At 53.4% G+C, this 11,233-nt stretch overlaps 1 protein-coding gene across 1 annotated transcript in view; it reads right to left on the bottom strand.

Annotated features, from left to right (window-relative positions):
* Positions 1-1,935: 1,935 nt before the first annotated feature.
* Positions 1,936-11,233, bottom strand: part of EEF2K (eukaryotic elongation factor 2 kinase) — a 40,470-nt gene continuing 31,172 nt past the window's right edge. The window contains exons 13-15 of the mRNA XM_023520087.1: positions 8,124-8,248; positions 6,688-6,866; positions 1,936-5,397 (exon numbers count right to left, since the gene is read on the bottom strand). Of these exons, the coding sequence (XP_023375855.1) occupies positions 5,288-5,397; positions 6,688-6,866; positions 8,124-8,248 (414 nt within the window). The 3' untranslated portion in view covers positions 1,936-5,287. The remainder of the gene's footprint in view (positions 5,398-6,687; positions 6,867-8,123; positions 8,249-11,233) is intronic.

Below are 11,233 nucleotides of genomic sequence, written 5' to 3'. Positions count from 1 at the left end.
ATGTCAAGGGAGAAACACACCAAACCTTCCTGGAACCCTAATTTATTACAGTAGTACAGTAAAAGTATTTGCTGACTGCTAAATGATTTGCATACTGTAGGACTGTGTTACATTTATTTACATTTTAATCAATATATGGTAAATATAATTTAGTAATTATACACACACACACACACACACACACACACACACACAAATTCAATTCCTATTAAAATGCTATATGAAAATTTTGACCATGAAATTAAGATCTTGAGATTCTGGTCCCAAATTTTCAAAGACCAAGGAAAGATCATTAAAAAGCTACAGATTTAAAAACTAAAATTGAAAATTAAAAAAGAAGTTAACAGACAATCTTAGGCTGTCTGTAGCTAATTTCTCCACAAAGCAAAAGGGGTAACGACTCTAACTGCTCCACCGTGGAGCGGCTGTGCAGCCATGTTTGTCTGATCCTCCCACACCTAGAATTTTCTCTGTTTTTCATCTCTTTTTGTTGTTCTTTCACTGTCTGGAAGATCTCCCCAACCTTATTTTCCAACCTTTCTGTGATTACTCATTTTTCTAAGGGCCCATTCAATTTACAAGAGCCCTTTTGTTGTGTGAATTTTTAGAATCCCATCTTGTTCCCTTTTTAGGAAGGCCCAATTTTATCTAAGGACATTGATCATTCTGGTTTTTGAAGTTTCCTTCTCCAAGACGTTTTCTTCTGTCGGTTTGTTTCGATGTCACGTGTGATGCTTTTCGGACACACGGACATCGGCTGGCTGTTCAAGTTTAAGAATGGGGTTCTGTGGGTGTGGGTGGGGCTCGGTGGCCACGGCCTTTGCCGTGAGGTGCTCCAGCCAGGCTGTTTCATTAGGGGGAGCACCATTAAGTCTTTTATCTGAGGCTACGCAGATTCCCTAGAGATTTCTCCAACTGCTTGCCTTCCGCCAAGAGGGTCAAAGGGAACACAGGGGGAAAAAGGCTTAGTGGAGCTCCTACACCCCATATGTAAACTTCCACTTCAGCCTTCTTTCGGGAGAGTGGCCTCTCTCTGCTGTGCCCGGTGTCCCAGCTTCTGCAGGATGATGGAGAGGCAGCTGGCCAGCTCTACGGGGGAGCTGAGTTTAATAGTTTAACCCCATTTCATTCCCCCTTTCAGAGGTTCCTGCAACCAATGCCTCCGCCTTTTGGGGGGTTTGTCGGTGATAACTGAGTTGTTGCTCAAATGTCCTGATGCTGAGCTGGGATCCAGCCTTCCTGGGTCCCGCTGTCAATTACAGTCCATCTGCTTCCCAGCCTCCAAAATTTTGTTGCTGTTGACACCTCTTCATCCTCTCGGGCTTATGCCATTAAGACAATCTCTTTCCTGTCATTTCAGTGGGGACTTAGGAACATGAACCTAAATATGTGTGTTCAGTCTACCCTCATAGCTATGGTAATGTTCAAATTTCCTAAAATTAAAAAAAAAAAAACACGAGCTTGAAAACCACACGATCGTAGCCAAGATTTTCTTAAGCTTTGGATCGCAAAGCATCTTGAACGTGCATTATCTTCTCTGAAGCTGATGACAGCTCCATTCTGGTAAAGATTATTCTTTCTGTCTCAAAGCTGAGAAAAATCAGGAAAAAAGAAGTTTACATTCTAAAGCAGAGGGACAGCATACAAGCCAAATCTGGAAAGCTTTTTAAAAAATCAGACAAGTTAGCAACGTTAGAAATCCATTTTAAAATTCCAATTTTCAGTGGCTCTTGAAAAATCAGATAATGGGGCAACGCTGGGCCCACACTCCCCATGGCGACAATTTGGGCCCACACTCCCCACTCCCCACAGCGACAATCCTCTCGAGTTGACTCCCAGCTGCCCCCTTTGGGTCCCCTCCCCCGGGGGTCACCTCTGCCCCAGGCAGCCCCTCCTCTCATCCGCTCCCAGCAGACATTTGAATTTGAGACCGGAGAGAAAGAAACCACTTTATTTGGAAACACAAAATGGAACTTAATACATATGCAAAAAAAATAAGTCTATACCTCAAGCCACATTTATATGCAAATATAAACCTATCGCCTGGGTCCCACCTGGTGTCCACCTTGTCTGGATTCAGTGGTTACCCCAGAGACTAGACACACAGGTAGCAGGCACAAATCTACCCAGAGAATATGCATATTTGTCTCCTTTCTCTCACACCAGCTGCGCATACTTGTGTAAACATCTGTTGATTTGTAAAACATGTCCAGTACTGCAGACTACGTGCAGGCATAAAAGGAAGGGCCGTCACTGAATAGCAACGAGGGCAGTTCACCTGGCTGGGCCACCAAGGTTGCAGGGCAGTTTACCTGGCTGGGTCACCAAGGTTGCAGTTGATGACTAATTCCCACAATGCCTTGGGCGAGGCGGGGAAGAGGGCTACTTCAGATGCATTGGGGGTTGGGATTTTTTTCTTCTTACATCCGTAAAGACTTTTTTTTTTTTTTTTCTATTGCAAAATTGAAAGGGACACTACAGTCCAGCTTAAATTTTATGCCCAGGATGCTCTGAAGAACAGGCAGTACCACTGAAAGATGGCACTGTCTTGACCTGTTTCTCTGCCTGTGATTGAAGGTGGCAGGTGCCATCCCCAACTCTGCGATTCTGCCAAACCTTTGTCTGCTTCTTGCACTTGAAGACGGCCTCTGATGTCTTTCCGGTTGGGCTGCAATGTCCTGGGTTGTTTTGTTCTGGTGTTTTTTTCCCCCATGCTCAGCATTTGTGGAAACTGATGCCCTAAGCAGCTTTAGAAGGCACAAAACTAGGTTTTGAAGGTGGAGTCAGTTCTTCTGCTGGCTCAGAAGGATCTCGACATCCTGCAGACCATTTTACTCTCAACCGTCCTTAAAGAAGCCCTCGATTATTAACTCTATACACAGGCCATCCTGGCCTCTTGGAGGAGGGGGGCTGCTGGCTGACCTGCAGGCGTGTGGCTGAGTGCGCTGCAGGGGTGATGGTTCAAGCCAATCCAGACAATGAGTCATTAACCGGCTGGAGGGTCCAGAGCCAGAGTGAGTACGGTGAGTGAGTACGGTGACGAGGCTGGTTCTCCCTCGTGTTCTCACATTCGCTAAGTGCCTCCTCTCTGCCAAGGCACTGTGCGTTTGAGCCCTGGAGGCCAGAAAATTGGGCTAGCTCCCACTCAGTTTACCAAGGATTACAGCAGGGTCGGAAAACTGCGGCCCAGGCAGGCCCTGGTGTTGAAATCGAGTTCTACTGGAATCGCAGCCACGCCCCTGTGTCTAGGTTTGCCCACGGCTGAGGGCTGGCTCTGCTCACAACAGCAGGGCTGAACAGCCGCCAGGGCCTGCACGGCCTCAGGCGGTTACCACCGGGCCCTTTACAGAACGGTCTGCCACCGACCCCTGAGTTAGAGAAAAGCACAGACCCGTAACTAGGAAACGAGGCAAGTGGTCAGGGAATGTAAATTATTTGCATAATAAAGTCAGAGAGAGAGAGAGAAAGAGAGAGACACAGAGAGAGAGAGACAGAGAGAGAGAGAGAGAGAGACAGAGACAGAGAGACAGACAGAGAGAGCAGGCTGGCTAAATTAACAGCAGTAACAAAGGCTTAATGACTCTGAAGAGATGAATCACGATAAAGTTGCTTTTAACTTAACAGGCAACGTATGTCTTTTAACTACCTGCACTGGTTAAAACAAACAAAAACTTGATCTGGCGTTAACGGAAAAAGGGCGATCAGCTCCGGTTTCTAAAGGAAACTGGTTGTGATGAGTCCCTGTGTAGGAGGAGGGACAATGTCACTTGTGGGGACTCTAAAGAACTCCTCACAGGTAATTCTGACTGCAGGCCCTGGACTCTGGAACCTACCGCTCTCATAAGTTCAAGAGTCCACCGCACTTAAAACACTAAGATGTGGAGGGACCCGTTTTAACGGTGTGATGATGGCACACTCCGCTTTATGTTTTGATTTTTAAACAAAGAGAGGCTGCTCAATCGCTTGGGGTCGATCAAAGCGGTCTGTTTTCTTTGCTTTTTGAAACACCGGCTGCCATCATACTGATGTTAAATATGAACTTTTAAAGAGAACGTTCACTGGGTACAGTTAGCCAAAGCCTGGCCCTGGAGAAACGAGGAGAACGGACGCGTGTTAACAGCTCTTGCCCTCTCCCCTTCTCAGACATCTTAAATCAGCCTCGAGGGGCTGCTGCAGATTCCAAGAAACTCAGCATGGCTTCAGGAAGAAAATTCCAAGGACGAGGGCTGGGGAGCAGATTCTGCAAAAGAAAGTCAGCCACTGAGGAAACGGGGAGTCCTGTTCGCGGGCCGCTGCGGTCACACTGTGTGCCGAGCCCTGCACGCAGGCTGCTGCGGTCACACTGTGTGCCGAGCCCTGTCCGCAGGGTGCTGCGGTCACACTGTGTGCTGAGCCCTGTACGCGGGTTGCTGCGGTCACACTGTGGGTGCCACCGCTGAGATGCAGACCACACGTCTGCTTGGAGGATGGGCTTCGACACGTCAGGCCGCTGTCCTCACACCTCAGTCCTGAGGCACACCCCACTTCCGCACCGGCTGACGGAGGAGTTAGAGGTAGTGAACACGTGCATACCAAAAGCGGCCCTGTTCTGTAAAGCCCGCTGTAGAGCATGCTTAAAAATGGCATTTGGCCGTATTGCAGAAAGTCAGTCGCATTTCAGGAGGGAACTTAAAAGGCGAGCAATGGGGCAGTGTGCGGGCAGTGTGCGGGGCCCCCCCAACCCTGGAGGCAGGGGGCTGGGGTCGTGCATCGTCGCACGTTCTGGAACCACGCCACGCACGCTTCCGGATGCTCTGAGGAGGCAGGCTCTGCACGAAGTCTGGACAACGCCCACCCACAGGGAGTCACTGTGCAGCTCCAAGGTCCCCATCCGACTCAGGGGACACGGACCTCGTGGGCCTGAGACTTCCACTCCGGCCTGAAAAGGCTAGTGAGCAAAGCTCTACCATTGTTCACCCAAGGCAGAAAAACACTTTCTTACCTCTAGTGACAAAATAAAACAAAAAAAGAACCTCGAAACGGTATGTTGGTTCACGAGGCTGCTTTTTCGACCCCCTCTCCCCCAGAATGCTGCCCTAAGGGACAGCTGTGGGGTCTCTGCTGGGAGCAAAGACATTTTCAAGAGTAAAAAAAAAAAATGACATAAAAAAAGTTGATTGACAACACACTAAAAATACTTGCCCTCCCTTCCCTCCCCCCCACCAAAAAAAAGCCCTAAATAAGTCAATAAGTCTCTTCCCCCGCCAGCCCTTCACGCAGGATCGCCAGCGGTGCTTTTCCCGGCCAGTCACTCCTGCATCTGCGCCCAGGCCTCCTCTGCCTTCTCGTAGTACTGGGTGGCCAGCCGGCCCTTCATGGCTTCTGTCGCCGCCTCTGCCGCCTGGGTGTACAAGTCGCCTGAAAGACAGCAAAGTGGGGGCACCAACAGATGACCGACCGCCTGTGGCTTTTGCCAGCCCCATGTCCCCCGCCTCTGCCTGGGAACAGCTTCCAAATGACTCCTGTCCCCTCTCCCTCCACACGACCTGGGTGGGGCTCTGGATGGTCACGTGATTCAAGCCCAGCTGTAAAGCACCCTCCCCATTCCCACAGGGACTGGCCGGACTCGGGCACAGTCGATGTGAGTGAGCATCTCCACGAGCCCAGCGACTGCCTTAGGGTGGGTGGGTGATTCCATTGGAGCCAGTGAGAATCAGGCTGAGGACTTTTGCAGGACTAATTGGGGAATGTATGAAAGTGGAAGAAATAAATATTTGAAACATGTCAGGCTTGGCCGCCAAATGAATTTGTGCCACACGGACAAAAATACTTGCTTTTCTGAGCTTTTTGGATTTAGAAATTTCAAATAACGGATTATAGAGTTGTATTATTTGCCTAATTCTTTTACACGACCTTAAAAAAACACTTTGATTTAGCCTCATCTCGTACCTGTGAAATCAGGATTCAGTATGCTTATTATGTAACAGAAAAAAAATATATATATATATATAATGTGTGCATCAACGGATGAACGGATAAACCAAATGTGTTCTATCCATACAATGGAATATTATTCGGCAATGAAAAGGAACGAAGCACTAACACATGCTACGACACGGACGAACCACGACAGTATCACGCTAAGCGAAAGAAGCCAGATGCAAAGGGCCACACGTATGACACCACTTATATGAGGCGTCCAGAGCAGGTGCATCTACAAGGACAGGAAGTGGGTTGGTGGTTGCCAGGAACGGAGGCAGGGGGGACCGGACGTCACTGCTAACAGGCACCGGGGTTCTTTCTGGGGTGATGAGAATCTTCTGGAACTAGATGGTGGTGATGGTTACACGACATGGTGAACGTAGGAAACACCACTGAACCACACACTTTAAAATGATGCCTTTTATGTTAAGAAGAGTCAGCTCAATTTTTTAAATTGTGGGGAAAAAAAAAAAAAGAAAAAACCAACACAAAAACCCAATCCCCTGATACGTAAGCGTTAAAATGAGAAAGTTCACCTGCGCGCCGCTCCATGAAGCCCGTGCTCCCCCACCCCCTCAAGCCAACACCATCTGGGGATCCGGCAGCAAAGCAGAGGCCCGCAGGGGCCTGCCCCCCCACCAGGCTGGAAGACGAGCCTCAGCCTAGCATCGCGCCATAATTCCCAGGGGGACAGGGACCGTGTCCCCGGGGCCAGCCCTCTCCCACCTGCTCTCTGCGGGTCCTTCTGCAGCCCACAGCCGCCCGTGGACAGCATCTCGGCCTCCCGGGCCAGCAGCGCGTGCCGGGGCTCGTCCTGCATCCCGTCGTACTCGCCGCCCTCATCGTAGTCCGTCCTCTCCAGGGCCGTGCTGTACCAGTGCAGAGCCTCTGGCCAGTCTCGGGACCTTTCCGGGAGACAGAGGAACAGGGGGAGGTTGCCGTGGCAATGGGGCAGGAGGCGGCGGCTCATCAGTAGGAGCGGCACATTGGGAACCCCAGTGGGACCCACAGCGCCCGACGCCATCAGGTCTAAGGGCGTCGTTCACATAGTAGATTTATACATTTATTGAGACGGCGGTCTTTGGCTTTCCCGAAAAAAACTGGTATACTACTACAATTTTCCAGCAAATGGGAGTCGAGTATCTTCAAGGGCAGGCACGTTTCTAGTTTGTAAAAAATCACCCTAGGGGCCAGCACCAGCAGTGGCTGGTACCGATCTGTCTGCCCTGACTCGAGTGGGCGGGGGACCCCTGCAGAGGCCTCCAGAACCATCTGAGCTAGCACAATCTCGTGCCCCCGCCCCCCCCACGCCCTGCCCGTGCTGGCCAGCTCTGGCTCCCACCCAGCATGACACAGGGCTCCCCCGGAACAGCTGGCCCCCCGCTCCGGCTCTGCCCCCCAAGCCTCGACTCCTGCTGCAGCGTGGGCCCGGCCACACCAGGGCACACGGGTTCCAAGCCCATCCCGACAACACACGGCACGGGGGAACTCGGCTGCCAGCTCCCGCTCCGGGTGCACTAACTGCATCAGGGTGTAGGTAACTCCTGACAGCCCATCAGGGAAGCGCAGAGCCAGACGCAGAGGAGGCGGCCCGTGGGTCCCACGAAACGTGCCAGGAGCGACGGCCGCGACTCGCCGTCCTCCCCTGAGGCCACGCTGCACCTGGCTCCGCACCCCCTTTCCCACCTGGGCTCCTACTTGTGTCCCCCCCCGCCAGACTGCCTGCTCCCGAACACGCCGGCTCCCGTCCGCTCCCGGGCCTTTGCACCTGCCGCCCCCTCGGCTTGCCACACCGGGCTCCTCCTCCCTGCAGGCTCGATTCACGCACCTCTTCAGAGATGCCGCCCCGACACCCCGTTTCTCACAGGTGCCTCAGTCTGTGCTTCTCCCGTTTACTAATCCCCCATTAGACCCGAAGCCCCAGGAAGGCAGGGGCCAGCAATGGCAGCCAGTGGCTGGCGGATATGGTGTCGGGGGCTCACCCGGCTCCGCTCTACTTCATAAAAAGGGAAGTCATCTGACAGTGACCGGTGGTTTTCACATCTGACTGGAAGCCGCTCGCGTAGATGGTCCCACCCTCTCAACGCTGACCCCCTGGTCCAGAAGGGCCCGGGTCTGTGCTGACACTGGATGGGAACCTCCCCGAGCGACGGCCACGGTACCTGTCCGGGCTGAGGTTCTGGCCGGTGTCGAAAGCTCGTGCCACCAGGATCATGGACTGTCTGTCGCCCGCTTCAGCTGCCTTCAGTAAGTAGTTGAATCCTCTAGTTTGATTTTCTTCCGTCTCCTGTCAACGCCGACCAGCGTCGGGGAGAGAAGAGGGAATCGGGTTTGCACCGCAGGGGCTGCCGACGTCACTGACTCATCTTCTCCGTTCCCCGAGTTGTTTCGGGGAGCCTGGGAGGACCCCGTGTCGTGAGGAAGAGAACACACCGCTGTGATGAGCTGCTCGGGGCCCCGTCAGGGAGGAGAGCCAGGGGCTGAGCCCTCTCTCGCTGTCCTCTGTCTGATCCTGCCCCCCTCGTCTCCTGCCTCCAGCGGGGTTCCCTGCTTCCACCCTTGCAAAAACTTTAGACGGCTGCGTCGAGAGAACTCACGAAGCGTACACCCCTCCCACTTACGGTGACACTTCCACGGCGTTTCGTGTGCCCGCAGAGGGTTCCGCCACCACCGTCACATTTAGGACATTCTCGTCAAGCCGAAAGGAAACGGAAACGCGGCAGCCCTGAACGGTCACCTCCACGTCGCCCCGCCCAGCCCTGGGGACCGGCTGACCTCCCTTCTGCTCCTCGAGAGTCCCCCGCTCTGGGTACTTCACGAATGTGGCCCCATGACATGCGGCTGGCTCCTCCCTGCAGCACGAGGCTCCAGGGCCCACTGTGCTACAGCACGTACGGGTGCTTCGTCCCCTTTAGGCCAAGTGACTCTCTCCTGTACGGATATGCCACCTTCGTCTACCCGTTCGCCGGTCACGGCTGATGGCTGTCTGGCTGTTTCTACGTTTTGACTATTGTGAACCATGCTTCTATGACACTCACGCATGGGTTTTTGGGTAAATGTGAGTTTCCAGTCTCTTGGGTATATGCCCGGGAGTGGACATGCCTGGTCACGTGCAGCTCTACGCTTAGCCTTTTGGGGAGCTGCCAGCTGTTTTTCGCGGTGTATACGCCACTGTACATGCCCACCTGCCCCCCAAGACCCATCCTATAGCACCAGTCAGAGACGCGCCCAGGGCAGGGGACATCACTCTATCAAAGCGGCTCCAAGACGTCCTGTCTTACTCAGAGACAAAGCCAAAGCCCTTCTCCACCTTTGGGCTTCGAGAAGTATGGCGGGGACCACCCCTCGTCGCCCGTATCCATTCTCTTGGCTGACCAGCTAGGGGCTGCATTTCCCAGCCTCCCTTGCAGCCGGAACCTGCGTCCTAACAAAACAAGAGGCCCATCTGGTCACTCTTGGTCACATACCCTGTCGTATTTTCTCCCAAGCACTCTAAAACAGTGCTTGGCAGGAAGTGCTCAATTATTTCTAATTCTGCTGGAAATGTTTTCATTTGTTAATTATTATCTGCGCTACATCCTTCCCCTCCTGAAAAGTTTGCTGTCGTGAGTGAGAACCTAGGACGGGGCCCAGACTGCGGGAGGTGCTCGAAAAGCACGTGCTGGATCAGCGTCTCAGTGAGACAACAGAAAGGGGCCCCTCCAAACGGGGCAGCAGGAAAAGGGGAGATGAGCTTCCTGGAGCACGCGGTGGCCTCTCGGGGCACCTGGCCCGTCTTCCTGGCTAAGCCACAGGCTGCCTGACGTCCTTCCTGCCCGCCCTGCCCTGGCCAAACCTCTCGATCCAACCACAGCCCTGCTCGGGGAAGGTCCCACTCTGCCCTTGAGAGAAAGGCCTTGGGGACACCCGCAGAGGAGGAAACTGGACTTGCTTCCGAACCCCGTCACAAAGGGAGGGTCAGGGAGGGGGGACCGCGCCCAGGCCTGGCCCCCGCCGTGCACCCCGGGGCCCAGCCTCCTCCACTCAGGCCTGACATGCCTCTGCGTGTCCTCACCCGGCCAGGCTCCGTGGCAGGACGCTGGAGTCGGCTCTGCAGGCTTGTGAGAACCGAATGAACTTTTGGGGGATTTTGCAAACCATCGTTAAAAGTTAAATTAGGTAAGCTTACAAGTAATGGACGGTGACAGCTCCCCAGAGCTGACCATTTCCTCACGACTTTACTGTGTTTTACTACTTACTCTCTGCGACCCCGAGTTCTTCCCATCTATCACAGGCATCTCAGCCTCAGGACCACTGACGTGGGAACCAGGCTGTTCTCTGCCGCGGGGCTGTCCCACGTGTTACAGGATGTCGGGCTCGGGCAGCACCCCGGCCTCTGCCTATGAGATGCCGTTTGAGCCCCCAGAGTTGTGACAACCAACCATGTCGCAGACACCGCCACGTGTCCCCAGGAGGAGAGGGCAAAGCGACTGGTCGAGAAGCTCGGTCTGCTGGGTCTCCATGGCGGGAGGCTGCGTGGCGGTGTCTCCCACCCTCTGCTCCCCAACTCTGTTCAACCATGTCCGTGGGGGGGTGGGGGGCAACGACAGCAGAGAAAGCGGGAAAAGCCACGTTTGATCAACTATCTTTTTGATTGTCTCGGCTGAGAAGGGAGATGGAGAACCGTTAATAATGCACACGGACTTAATGGGGTGCCGTCTCTGCGGCCGTGGCACTGTGACCAGCACAGGAAATGGAGGAAACAGCCTTCGCCATCACCCGATTCGCTGACCAAGTGGGTCATGGCGGTGACAAATGGGGTTCTGCCTCCGACGGGTGCCTTTTTTCCCCACGTTCATCTCACTAAAGTAAATGAAAGCATCGACCCACGTTTACAGCACAAGGTCACAGCTCCGTCAACGGCACTGTGGCTGGGGCTACCGACCGCGTAAGAATCCCACGAGAATTAGCGGGTGCGTTCTGTGGGGCTCTACAGACTCGGCGGAATTTACCGTAAAGAGAATTGTTATTCTTAGTAAACTGCGTGCCTGACATTCTCTATGTCAGTAAAACTTACAACAAGTTTACGTACCAACGTGTGCACACAGTCTCCCCGCTGCCCCCTCCACCCCCCGAGAGCCAACTGGTAAACGTTCACCGACACGCCACTGGTGGCATGAGAAATATTCGGTCCTGCAGTCAAGAAGCGTGGAGATGGGAGAGAGGGAAGTCACCACCAGCCCTCAAGTCCCCTCCCCGAACCAAGTCTGCCCCTCGGCATCTAAAACGGGAA

Source organism: Pteropus vampyrus, unplaced genomic scaffold, assembly GCF_000151845.1.
Source record: "Pteropus vampyrus isolate Shadow unplaced genomic scaffold, Pvam_2.0 Scaffold247, whole genome shotgun sequence".
Classification (NCBI taxonomy): Eukaryota; Metazoa; Chordata; class Mammalia; order Chiroptera; family Pteropodidae; genus Pteropus; species Pteropus vampyrus.
Note: the sequence above shows the minus strand (reverse complement) of the source record. Positions and strands in the feature narration are given on the sequence as shown.